Source organism: Ornithorhynchus anatinus, chromosome 2 (genome assembly GCF_004115215.2).
Source record: "Ornithorhynchus anatinus isolate Pmale09 chromosome 2, mOrnAna1.pri.v4, whole genome shotgun sequence".
NCBI classification, from domain to species: domain Eukaryota; kingdom Metazoa; phylum Chordata; class Mammalia; order Monotremata; family Ornithorhynchidae; genus Ornithorhynchus; species Ornithorhynchus anatinus.
The window spans coordinates 130,333,273-130,347,027 of record NC_041729.1 but is presented as its reverse complement, the minus strand read 5'-3'; the positions used below and the strand labels follow the sequence as shown (position 1 = coordinate 130,347,027).

Sequence of the window (13,755 nt, the reverse complement as noted above, 5' to 3'; positions counted from 1 at the left end):
AAAGAGCCCGGGCTTGGGAGTCAGAGGTCTTGGGTTCTAATCCCGGCTCCGCCACTTGTCAGCTGGGTGACTTTGGGCAAGTCACTTAACTTCTCTGGGCCTCAGTTACCTCATCTGTAAAATGGGGATGAAGACTGTGAGCCCCATGAGGGACAACCTGATCACCTTGTATCTATGCCAGCGCTTAGAACAGTGCTTTGCACATAGTAAGTGCTTAACAAATACCAACATTACTATTACAATTGGGCAACAGAGACCATCCCTGCCTAACAGGCTCACCCTCATCGGCCCCACAACCACCAGGGCGCTCTCTGCTAAGCGTGTGGCCTAGTGGCTAGAGTGCGGGTGCGGGAGGCAGGAGGACCTGGGTTCTAATCCCGCCTCTGCCACTTGTCAGCCGTGCGACCTTGGCCGACTCACTTCACTTCTCCCGGCCTCGGTGACCTCATCTATAAAATGGTGATTAAGACTGTGAGCCCCACGTGGGACGACCTCGTTGCCTCGTATCTCCCCCCGGCGCTTAGGACAGTGCTTGGCACGTAGTAAGCGCGTAACACATTCATTCGTTCAATAGTATTTATTGAGCACTTACTATGTGCAGAGCACTGTACTAAGCGCTTGGAATGGACAAATCGGCAACAGATGGAGACAGTCCCTGCCCTTGACGGGCTTAGAGTACCATCATCAGCATGTGCCGGGCACTGTACTAAGTGCCGAGGTGATGCTACCTGATCAGGATGGACCCAGTCCCCGTCCCCCACAATACTAATAATAGTGTTTGTTTAGCACTTACCGTGTGCCGGGCCCTGTACTGAGTGTTCAGTTGATGGTAACAAATTCATTCATTCATTCAATCGTATTTATTGAGTCCTGACTATGTGCAGAGCACTGTATTATTAATAATAATAATAATAATGATGGCATTTGTTGAGCGCTTACTGTGTGTAAAGCACTGCTCCAAGCTCTGCGGGGATACAAGGTGATCAGGTTGTCCCACGTGGGGCTCACAGTCTTCATCCCCATTTTCCAGATGAGAGAAATGAGGCACAGAGAATAATAATAATAATGATGGCATTTGTTTAGCGCTTACCATGTGCACACTGGGGGAATGAAAGGAGGAATACATCCCCATTTTGCAGATAGGGAACTGAGGCACAGAGAAGTGAAGTGACTTGCCCCAAGTCACACAGCTGACAAGCGGCGGAGCGGGGATCCGAGCTCACGACCTCCGACTCCCAAGGCCGGGGTCTCACCACTGAACCACACTGCTTAGCCCTTGGAAAGCACAATTCAGCGATAAGGAGAGACGATCTGCACCCATCAACGGGCTCACTGTCTAGAAGGGGGAGACAGACAACATAACAAGTAGGCAGGCATCAATAGCATCAATATAAATAGAATGCGAGATATAAATACACATCGTTAAGAAAATAAATAGAATACTCAAGTGCTTAGTACAGTGCTCTGCCCAGAGTAAGCGCTCAATAAATACAATTGAATGAATGAATATGGACATCTGTGTACGTGGACATGGTTCCAGTCCCCACTAATGATGGTGGTGGTATTTGTTAGGCACTTACTATCTGCCGGGCCCTGTACTAAGCGCTTGGGAGCGTACGGTACCGCAGAAATCGCGGGCACGATCCCTGCCCATATTAATAAGCGATTCATAATGTATCATTTAAAGACGCGTACCTAAGTGCGGTGGGGTTAGAGCGAATATCTAAAGGTCAGAGGCGACATAGAGGTCAAGTGCATAGGTGACATAGAGTGGAGAGCGAGCTGGGGAAGAGAGGGCTTAATCTGGGAAGGCCTCTTGGAGGAGGTGTGACCTTAAGGTGGAGAGAGTAGTGATAATAATAGTAATAATAATAATGATGGTGTTCGTTGAGCGCTCACTATGTGCCAAGCACTGTTCTAAGCGCGGGAATTTTAATGATGGCCTTTATTAAGCGCTTACTGTGTGCCGAGCACCTTTCTAAGCGCTGCTTAGAGAAGCAGCGTGGCTCAGTGGAAAGAGCCGGGGCTTGGGAGTCAGGGGTCATGGGGTCTAATTCCTGCTCCGCCGCTTGTCTTGCTGTGTGACCTTGAGCACGTCCCTTCACTTCTCTGTGCCTCAGTTACCTCATCTGTAAAATGGGGATGAAGACTGTGAGCCCCACGAGGCACAACCTGATCACCTAGTATCCCCCCAGCACGTAGATCCGTGCTTAGCACATAGTAAGCGCTAAACAAATGCCATCATAATTATTATTATAGGGTAATCAGGTTGTCCCACCTGGGGGTCACAGTCTTCATCCCCATTTGACAGATGAGGAAACTGAGGCACAGAGAAGTGAAATGACTTCCCCAAGGTCACACAGCTGATCAGTGGCAGAGCCGGGATTAGAACCCACAACCTCTGACTCCCAAGCCCGGGCTCTTGCCCCTGTGCCATGCTGCTTCTCTCTGGTGTAGATGAAGCAAGAAGGAGTTCCAGGCTGGCGATGGGGAGCCGGGAAAGGGATCGACGTCAGATAGACTACGAGCCCGTTGTGGGGCGGGGACTGTCTCTCTCTGTTGCTGAGTTGTACTTTCCAAGCTCCTAGTACAGTGCTCTGCACACAGCGCTCGGTAAATACAAGTGAAGGAATGAATGAATAGATGAAACTGGGGCCCAGGGAGTAAGCTGGCACTAGAGGAGTGGATCGTGCAGGCTGGGCTGCAGTTTGGAGATCAGTTGATTCAATCAGTGCTATTTATTGAGCACTTAGTATATGCAGAGGACTCTTCACAGTGCTTGGAAGAGTTAAGCGCTTAACAAATACCATCGTTATTGTTATTATTACAATACAAGAGAAGTAGCAGACACATTCCCTGCCTATAATGAGCTTACAGTCTAGAGGGGGGGAGACTGATTGAGTGCCATAAATCCAAAATTTGAATTAGATTCATTACTGAAGATTTCTGCTTAGCTACAATCAGGTAGTGAGGAGCACCCAAACTTCAGAAGGCACTTCCAGAATCCTTGGTGATTGAAAAGTTAAAAGAACGTCTCGATGATGTCAGAAAAGTCAGCATAAGGCGTCTTGTCATCCTTGGGATTTTTTCCCAAAGTTGGTGAAAAGGGGAAAACTCATCGGGGCCCCTCAACGGGAGTGTGAACCCCCACACCCAGGTGATCGGAGTAACGGTGGATCACTTCTGAAGGACTCTTACAGGGATCTCTTCATTGTGGAGAGATGCCTCTCTAGTTCCTACTGAGCAACTTTATCTCCTTTCAAAATGATTGCCTCAGTCATAGCACCGGATGGCTCTCTGCCATTTCCTCTTTTTGTCAAGTATTTATAAAGACAGGGTTCACCCGTATCACCTACTTGATGATTGCCTTTATCTCATCAAAGGTTGATGCCATTCAGTCGTCATCTCTGGGTGTTACAGAATAGTTATATTCATTTTTGTTAAAAAGGAATTTTTTTTAATGGTATTTGTTAGGTATGTCCCCGGCACCATACTAAGCAGTAGGATTGATACAGATTAGGTTGGGAATAATCCATATCCCAACGTGAGGCTCACAGTCTTAATCCCCATTTTACAGATGAAGGAACTGAGGGCCAGGGAATTGAAATGATTTGCCCAGGGTCACACAGCAGACAAGTGGCAGAGCCATTATTAGAAGCCGGGTCCGCCTTCCAGGCCTGTGATTGAGGTGGTTTTCAAAATGCACCTTCCAAAAGGTTTCCACTGGCTTTTTTGTAGTTCAGCATTTCCTGCTTTGATGTGATGGTTTTGTTCTCAAAGAACTTTGGGTTATGGGAAATTTGCCCTATAGTAAGATGATTCAATAAGAATTAATGAGTTAAGGGGTAGCTCGCCAAGAGATACTCTTGTAACTGACATTTTTCATATAAATTCCTAAGTTATTATGCATCACGAGTGCTTTTATAATGAGTGAATATTCACTGAGTGAATGAATAAGTAATAGAAATGTACGTTCAAATGCATTGTAACTAAATGAGTTAGTCTGAATTCTGAATGAAAGAAAACGAATTTAATGGAAGAGCAGAGGATGAGAGAACTTGCTACGATTCATACATTATTCTAAAACTATATTTGCTTTTTTTTTTTTTGCTACTTCATGTTGAATCAAAACATCTCCATTTTATCATTAACATCATCTAAAATGATGATGTTAAATTTCCCCATGCTATGGAACTGTTGTTATGACCAAAAGAAGAGGATCGATCAATCGTACTCATTTGAGCGCTCACTGTGTGCAGAGCACTGTACTAAACACTTGGGAAAGGACACTACCACAGAGTTGGCAGACGTGTGGCCTGTCCACAATGAGCTTAGAGTCTAGAGGACTAGGGGGTGAAGAGAGGACCATTGGCCTTCTGGAAGAGGTTAAGCTTATTTTAATGTGCTTTGAACACAGTAAGCGCTGAATAAATATGATCGAATGAGTGAATGTTTTTTATGATTGAGGGCAGGTCTGAGGTAATTCCACTTTCTGATGGGTAGATCCGGTGGCTGAGGTGAGTTTAGGTCACTTAGAAGACCTCTGTGGAGGAGAAAAACAAAGTCCCTTTCTTCCAAAAAAGTTGAACACCGTTCCACTGGTAGTTTTTGGTAGATTTTCTCCGACAGAAGACATCAATCTTTTGCTGTCTGGCCATTTTTCTCATTTTGTCTAGGGCTGCGAGCGATGCCAGCGAAACACTTATTCCTTAGACGACTTGGCCGCTCTCCTCTACATCAGTTCATTCCCCCTCCAGCTCTGCTATCCCTTCTTCTGTTAGCTGCAGAGTTAGGCCTCAGTTTCATTCATTCATTCGTATTTATTGAGCGCTTACTGTGTGCAGAGCTCTGTACTAAGCGCTTGGGAGAGTACAGTGCAACAATCAACAGTGACATTCCACGCCCACCACAAGCTTACAGTCTAGAGTGGGGGAGACAGAGAACATTGCAAGTAAATAAAATTACAGATACTTACATAGGTGATTTGGGCCTCAGAGGTGGAGAGAGCAAAGGGGTAAATAAAATTACAGATATGCACATAAGTGCTTGGTGCTCCTGCCATCATCTCCACATTAGTCTCTTTGGCTCTTGTGCAGTACTCCTGTGTGTCTGTTTATTGTTGTATTGTACTCTTCCAGGAGCTTAATACAGTGCTCTGCACACAGTAAGCGCTCAAATATATAGAATGACTGACAGTTCCTCAGAGAAACTCCACCATCTTTGCCTCACCAAAGCCTGCCCGCCTTGCAAGGACCACATGCTGAGTTTTGAGCTGCTTCTTCCACAGCTCACGCTGTTCCTTGAAGGGCCTCACATCTTCCACCGTCTTTGGCAGTAAAAGTAGCCCCTTGCTGTCGAAGAATGTGTGTGAGCCTGATCCGAACATTCCTGTCTAATGGCATTGAGCGTCTTCCTCATATTAAATGTCCTCCAGAAGCTTTGCAAATATTCCTCGCTAGCGAGGCGGTAAGACTGTCCGAGTTGCTAGAGTTGCAACGGCACGTGGATATCACTCGTTGGCAAGAACAAAACTTGAGGAGGAGCCTTAACTGACCCGGAGGCTCATGCTGTTTCCATCAGGCCCCGCCATTTCTTGGAGAATCATGATTATTTTCAACACAAATTGATTATATTTTACAGGTGGAGAGTACAGATAAAGCTTAGTAGCTAACCTTGACCTTGTATATCTGTGAACAGCATTGGTTAGTTTATTATTATCTTACTGTATAGCAAAGCACTAAGCAGTACCTTGCCGGTGAAAAGAATGCATGGTTCTCCCAAAGGGTCTGATTCATTCCTAAAAGCAACTTTGGCTACTCTGTCAAAGGTGAGGCTGGGGGGGGGGGGTGTCTGGGGGGTGTCTATCTCTCACCTTCCCCCGCCCACACACACACACACATCCACACAGAGGAAATGTCACATTTAACTTTTTCCTCTTTTTCAGATTGATATTCTTGAGGATCCCATCATCAGAAATGTGATCGTGCTACAAACAGTTCTCCAAGAAGTGAGAAATCGGAGTCCGCCGGTTTATAAACGAATTAGAGATGTGATCAATAATTTTGAAAAGCACTTCTATACCTTCACTAATGAACATCACAGGTAGGAAAGTCGCGGCTGCCTCATTAGAATGTAAACTCCTTGCGATCAGGCAGTATCACTTGCATGTTTGATTCTTTCCAAGCCCTCAGCAGCCGCCCCCTGTTAAATCCTGTTACTTCTGCCGCTACTAATGTGTTAAATAGGATTACACGTTAAGCAAGTCCCAACCTATAGACTTAAGACCTCTTTTTTATGATATTTATTAAGTGCTTTGTGTCCAGCACTGTTCTGAGCCCTGGGGTAGATCAAAGTTAATCTGGTCAGGCATCATCCTTTTTCCATGTGGGGCCTGCGGTCTTAGTAGAGGGGAGAACAGGTAGTGTGTCCTCGCTTTAGAGTTGAGGAAACTGAGGTTCAGAGAAGTTAGGTGACTCGCCTAAATTCACACAGCAGGCAGTAGGGAGAGCCAGGAGAAGACTGGGTTCCGTGACTTCCAGGCCTGTGCTTTTTCCCACTAGGCCACGCTGCTTCCAGCCCTCTAGATTAAGCCTTATTTTTCGTGTTCGTCTTTCCCACACTGCCGTTTTTCTCAGCGTGTCTTAAACATCTCTTTGTCTCTGTTCTTTTTCAAAGGAAAAGTCTTCGTCTTTTGAAGCTGTACTTTTATAGAAGTCACGATGGCTTTCGTTATCCTATTCTCTGAACATATTTGTCCTCTCTTTTACTGAAATAGAAGCATGATTCACCCTATCCGTCATGACAGAAAATATGTACCATTGACTTGTATCATGCTTACGTTCTTTATTTTGTGCTAAGCTCTTTATCGTTTTCATGCGCCCCTGAGTAGATTGAGTACTCTTATTTCTGGAATCTTGATTTGTCTTTTTTACATACATAGAGAAACGTACGTGGAACAGAAACAGGGGGAAAGCGCTAATGATCGAAACGACAGAGCCATTCGAGTCGCAGCCCGATGGTACAACGACCACCTGAAGAAAATCAAGGCAGAGGACAACCCGCCCCACGTTGTCTTAATAACAAATGACAGGAAAAATAAAGAGAAGGCTATAGAGGAGGGCATACCAACTTACACGTGTAAGTTTGGCCGCTTGGCACGTTCCCCTCTTCGGATCAAACATTACCACTCGAGTTTCCAACCCCCTGCCCGGTATCACTGGTTGGGGTGGGTAGCATTTCTGTGACCGGTGCTGCCGTGAAAGGTTGGCCGATTCACCATGTTTAAAATCTTCAGGCAGAGAAACTGGCTGTACATTTGTGTGTGTCCTTATATTCTGCTGCCACTTCCCCTGTCTGCAGTTCATTCAGTCGTATTTATTGAGTGCTAACTGTGTGCAGAGCACTGTAGTAAGTGCTTGGAAAGTACAATTCGGCAACAGAGGCAGTCCCTGCCCACTGATGGGCTCACAGTCTAGAACGGGGGAGACAGACATCAAAACAAGTAAACAGGCAACAATAGCATCAATATACAGAAATAGAATTATAACAGGCCCAGAGAAGTGAAGTGACTTGCCCGAGGTCACACAGCAGACAAGTGGTAGAGCCGGCATTAGAACCCCGGTCCTTCAGGTTCCCAGGCCTGTGCTGTATCCACCACACCACTCCGCTTCTCCCAGAGTTCTAGTACAGTGGTCTATAAGGAATAATCAGTGATATTTACTGTTCCCTCTCAGGATCACACCTGGAGAGTTTCTAGTATTCTACCAGTCTCGGCTACAGAAGGGAAAGTCAAGCAGAGGGATAAATGAGGATTAAGTCCGTGACCCCCACGTGGGACAACCTGATTATCTTGTATCTACCCCAGCGCTTAGAACAGTGCTTGGCACATAGTAAGAGCTTAACAGATGCCATCATTATTTTGATTTTGATTTTATTGACTCTCTTCTACCTAGATTGCAAGGTTTTTGTGGCCAGGGATCGTGCTTACCCACTCCATTGTTTTGTACTCTCCCGAGTGCCTAGAACAGTGCCGTGCACACAGTGAGCGCTCAGTAAATGTCATCGCTTGATTGATTTTAGTTACCATAGCAGTGGCCTGCTTGCCACAGCTTCTCGTAGTCGGGATGTGCTGGACCCTTGGAAGACTGTGAAAGAAATGTGATGGAACTTCAACCTTGCTCTTAAATTGGTTGAATAATACTAATAACTGATGTTTTAATTGCTTACCCGGGGCCTTGCAAGCAATAATAATAAATTATGGTATTTGTAAAGCACTTACTGTGTGCCAGCCACTCTTCTAAGCACTGGGGTGGATACAAGAAAATCAGGTTGGACACAGTCCCTGTCCCAAGTGGGGCTCACAGTCTCGATCGCTATTTTATGGATGAGGTAACTGAGGCCCAGAGGAGTCAAGTGACTTAACCAAGGTCACATAGGAACCAAGTGGCAGAGCCGAGATTAGAACCCATGACCTTCTGACTCCCGGGCCCTTGCTCTGTAATCGGACTGCACACGGTTCCCACCTCACCTGGGGCTCACAGCCTGCGTAGGAGGGAGAACAGGTATTGAAGCCTCATTTTATGTACAACAAAACCAAGGCGTGGGGAACTTACAGTGACTTGCCCAAGACTCACACAAGAAACAGATAACAACAGAGTCAGGATTGGAACCCAGGCTCGTGCTCTTTTTATGAGACTCTAAGGCCATCGTGGGTAGGGAACAGGTCTACCTACTCTGTGGTATTTCTCATGAGTGCTTAGGACAGTGCTCTGCACACAGTAAGCACTTAGTAAGTAGGCCACATTGGTCCTGAGTGAATAGATTGGAGATTATTTTCAAGGTTCATGTCAGGGATTTTTCGATATGTTGGGCAAGGCAAAAGTCCCCAGGAAAATGCATTTTTAGTGAAATGTATTGTTTCTCAACAAACTGAATTTATTTTACAGGTGAGGAGTACGTAAAAAGCTTAATAGCTAATCCTGAGCTTGTCGATCGTCTTGCTTCTATATCTGATGAAAAGGTACGTTTGAGGAATTTTTTGTTTTCTTTTTGAAAAGTTGGCCTATCAATACGGGTACTCTCCCATCAGTATTGTTAATTTTTTTCATGGAAGTAAAGGATTGAACACAAGATTGTTCGATGAAGTATAATTTCCCTTAGAATATAATGGAAAGTGCACTTGTGCATTCCTAAGTAGCAAAAATTTTACCATAAAAGTGATGATAGTAAATACAATTGCACGAAAAATTTGAAATGTAACCATTTACTAATAACAAAGTAGTATGAATTTTTTTTTTTTGCATGCACATGTAAACAATAGTTTTAAGTGTTTTCTTGTACTTGTACTTCCTCTGCAACAAAAAGAGACCTTGGCATAACATATCATTGGCATCATTATCTAATGCCACATGGAGACTATAGCTCTTGAAATGAGCTTTCAATCTCCCTAATTCAAGTTAGTGAAAATGCGACACACGGTGATGGGGCGGAGGGGAGGAGGGAGGTGTATGAGCCATGAGAAACTTAGCACACGCTACAGAAATAGACCATCATTGCTGAGTGAACGCTCTCAGAGGTGCCGGTAGTAAAATTCTGTCGTTCTGTCCTGATCGAGTGCTAATCAATCCCGACTCTGCCCCTTGTCAGCTGTGTGACCGTGGGCAAGTCACTTCACTTCTCTGTGCCTCAGTTCCCTCATCTGTAAAATGGGGATGAAGACTGTGAGCCTCACGTGAGACAACCCCATTCCTCGGTATCTACCCCAGCGCTTAGAACAGTGCTCTGCACGGAGTAAGCGCTTAACAAATACCAACATTGTAACCAGAGGGCCTTATAGAGGTGATTTCTGAAATTGAGAACACGATGGCAATGTTTGGATGTGACATTTAAAGTATCATTATGGAGAAGTGACTAAGCATGGCCAGATAAACCAGGAATAGCCGTTGTACTTGTCAGCCTTCCAAAGATTTGCAATCAAGCCTACTTGGCTTTCTCCCCACCGTTCACATCCCGCATTGTTTGCCGGAGTCTCCTGGCCCAGATGACAGCTTCTGTGTATGGAGGCATTTGGAAAGACCATCGTCTCTAAAAAAAATTCACGTGGGCCCCACAGATGTTCCTTTTTGCACCCTCCTGAGCTGTGCCAAACCCGACTTAATCGTGTAAACTCCCAGCACTCTCCAAGTCCCTATTGGACCCTAAAAGCCTCAGTCTCATTTCCCTGAAGCCTGAGGACCACACCCACTTAGAGGTAGCCCACTCGCACTGCTTAGTGGTCTGGTGGGACATGCCTTAGGACGGTTATGCCGCAGTCAGCCGTGTTGCGGGCCACTGCCCCATTGCCCAGAGGTGGAATCCGTGTGGGCTTCCTTCTCTGACCCTGGCCCGTGCCTGGATCGACCACTGTTGGCATCATCATCTGCATTATTTGCAGAGCGCTTGGGAGATTACAACAGTCAGGCACGTTCTCTGCCCACATCGAGCTCCTCCTGCCTTTCTCCTGGCAGCCTAGCAGGTCTAGACTGCCCACAACTGAAAGACACAATTTACATTTGAAAGAATCTCCTATCTTCTATGATAGCAGGGCTGGTGCCCTCTTTCCTTAGGAGAGAATGCCTTTCGGTGGTGTCATTCTTTTGTGTGTCTGGTGTCATTTCTGTTTTCCATTGTCATTACCCAGTAGACAGAGTCTGACCTAAACATTGAAGGTCCTACTGTATCCAGCGCTTAGAACAGTGCTTTTTTATCATTCATCAAATGCCATCATCCTTATTATTATTATGTCCAGCTCTTACTGTGTGCTCACTATGCTAAGCACTGGGGTAGTTTCAAGTAATCAGATCAGGCACAGTCCCTGTCCCACTTGGGGCCCAGAGTCCTAACAGCGAAGGAGAATGGATATTTAATCCCCATTTTACAGATGTGGGCACTGGGGCACAGGGAAGTTAAGTGACTTGGCTAAGGTCACATGAGTAGTGATGTGAAGTCTGCCACACTGAAAGCCCTACGATAGAAACTCACAAACAGCATCGGTTGAGTGCCAAATACCAGCACATTTAAAAGAGAACTTTACAACCCTCCCTTGAAGTTTTTTGTACTGTACTCTGTTAAATTGGCTTCATGTATCTGGTCTGTGTTGGGAGAAGTCCATTGGTTGAACATTTTATGTTGTATATGGAAAGAGATATTTATGAACTTTATGTTGGAAGCATCGATGAGGATAATATACTAATTGTTCATTGTATTTTTTTGGACTTACAGAATGAAATAGAAAGTGGAAAAATAATATTTTCTGAGCACCTTCCCCTTAGTAAGTTACAGCAGGGCATAAAATCTGGCATTTACCTTCAAGGAACATTCAGAGCCAGTAGGGAAAATTATCTTGAAGCCACAGTATGGGTTCATGGAGATGCCGAAGAGAACAAAGAGGTAAGTTTTGAATTTTAGTTTCTAGCTTTTGTCATCACCAACAACAACACTGATCGAGCTCCCAAGGTGTGCAAAGTACTCTACTAGGCACTTGGAGAACATACAAGAGAATGAAAAGATGCACTTCCCACTTCTGAATTTACAGTCTAATTGTTCACTATCGGTAATATAGAGCAGTGAATGAATAAAAGGTTCTTTGCATAATGAAGTGATCGGTATGACCTGTTTGTAATGGGCTGTTTCAGTACTTGTCAATACAGGGTCCCTTTTGGTCTGCGCTGTTTTTCTTTCTACAGTATTTTTTTCTACCCATCAAATCTAGTTCCTTTCTTGAATTGAATTCTTAAATTTTGCCCTTTCTTTATGGGCTTGGGAGTCAGAAGTTGTGGGTTCTAATCCCAGCTCCGCTCCTGATAAGCTGAGTAACTTTGGGCAAGTCACTTGACTTCTCTGTGCCTTAGTTACCTCATCTGTAAAATGGGGATTAAGACTGCGAGTCCCACATGGGACAACCTGATTACCTTGTGTCTACCCCAGCGCTAGAACAGTGCTCAGCACATAGTAAGGGCTTAACAAATGCCACCATAATTATTATTATTATTACTGTCCACCCCACATGGGACTGCCCTCCTTGAAGGAAGGTGGGAAAAGAGAAAAGAGAAGAGTGGCTAGGAACTCCTCAAGGTGGAGTGCGAAGGGAGAGCGATGAGTAACTAAGGGAAGATAAACACAAGCTGGATTTTTGGAAATGTAACCCACATTTTACCAAATTAGTCAGGGCTTGGAACTGGAGGTAAAGTCGGGGAAATGCAAAACAAATTCATAACTGAATTTCAGGACTATCAACGGTGTTTCCAATTTTTTAAACAGATAATTGTGCAAGGACTTAAAAATTTAAATCGAGCAGTTCATGAAGATATCGTAGCTGTGGAACTCCTGGCAAAAAATCAGTGGGTGGCCCCATCATCTGTCGTCTTGCTCGATGAAGGACAAAATGAAGATGATTTGGAGATGGAAGAGGAAAAAGAAAATGCGGTACGAGATCAAACTGGTTTTCCACTCTATCTTTCAATTTCTTTATGGACAAGTTACAAAACAACTTGGTGGTTTCTTGAAATTCAGTTTTCCCCATTATTTGTATTAAAAGACAGCTGCAGTTGTACAGTGTGCTACAGTTGCATTTCAGAGAGGGTTGCGTGTCCTGGAATAAAGCCTCATGTGTTAGTTTTACTGTGGTGCTTACAGAATTCTAGCGAGGTAATATTCTTTGTTGTGATGTCATAATTTAAGGGCATAAGTATTTCAGTTTTATGTGCCATTGAAGTGCAAGGGCAGTGGTTTTCTTATGGTAAAAATGACTGAAGACTTAATTCCGTTTTCTTTTTGAAACCTCAGCTGAAGACTGCTGTAAATGAGAAAATGTTAAGGCCTTCTGGTAGAGTGGTGGGAATAATCAAAAGGAATTGGAGACCGTTTTGTGGTATGCTTTCCAAGTCCCTTATTAAAGAGGTGAGTGAAAATTCCATTTCTTGTATAAAATATTTTCAGCACTCTAATTAGCTTTCAATAATAAGCCCCATTCTCCGTGATATCTCCAGGCAAGAAGGCATCTCTTTACACCGGCTGACAGAAGGATCCCTCGAATTCGAATAGAAACCAGGCAAGCCTCCACGTTAGATGGACAGAGAATTATTGTTGCTATCGATGGTTGGCCCAGAAATTCTAGATATCCTAATGTAAGTTTATTTGGCATTTTACTTTACAGCATGTTTTTAGCCTTTGGATCAGTTCATCAGTGGTATTGATTGAGGGCTTATTATGTGCAGAGCACTGTAATGATAATTATGGGGTTGGTGAAATGCTTATTATGTGCCAGGAAGTGTACTGAGCACTGGGGTAGGTAGGTGCAAATCGGGTTGGACACAGTCCTGCATGAGGTCCAGAGTCAAAAAGGGGGAAGGAGAACAGGTAGTTAGTTAATCCCTATTTTTACATGTGGGAACTGGGCCTCAGGGAAGTTAAGTGACTTAGCTAAGGTCACACAGTACACAAGTAATGTTGTCAAGTCTGCTGTACTGAAAGCCCTGTAATAGAAACTCGTGAAGAGAATCGGCTGAATGCCAAATACCAGCACGATGAAAAGAGAAGAACCTCTCCCTTGAAGTTTATCTCACTGTACTCTAAGTTGGCTTAATGTATCTGTTCTGTGGTTTAAGACCATACGGAACAACTGGGAAAGTACGATAGAGTCCATCAGAGTTGGTAGGTGCAATCCCTGGTCCCAAAGAGCTTACAGTCTTTAGGGTTTTATTAATGGCATAATGGAGT

The 13,755-nt window shown here is 44.5% G+C and overlaps 1 protein-coding gene across 2 annotated transcripts in view; it reads left to right on the top strand.

The window, feature by feature from the left end:
• Window positions 1–13,755, top strand: part of DIS3 (DIS3 homolog, exosome endoribonuclease and 3'-5' exoribonuclease) — a 35,981-nt gene that overhangs the window by 3,997 nt on the left and 18,229 nt on the right. The window contains exons 1-8 of one of the 2 annotated variants that reach the window (XM_029057496.2): window positions 4,923–5,827; window positions 5,945–6,102; window positions 6,941–7,137; window positions 8,946–9,019; window positions 11,260–11,427; window positions 12,298–12,462; window positions 12,823–12,936; window positions 13,026–13,163. In XM_029057496.2, the coding sequence (XP_028913329.1) occupies window positions 5,765–5,827; window positions 5,945–6,102; window positions 6,941–7,137; window positions 8,946–9,019; window positions 11,260–11,427; window positions 12,298–12,462; window positions 12,823–12,936; window positions 13,026–13,163 (1,077 nt within the window). In that variant the 5' untranslated portion in view covers window positions 4,923–5,764. Of the gene's footprint in view, window positions 1–4,922; window positions 5,828–5,944; window positions 6,103–6,940; window positions 7,138–8,945; window positions 9,020–11,259; window positions 11,428–12,297; window positions 12,463–12,822; window positions 12,937–13,025; window positions 13,164–13,755 lie in introns of those variants that run through there. The other variant, XM_001514504.5, reaches the window with a different exon arrangement.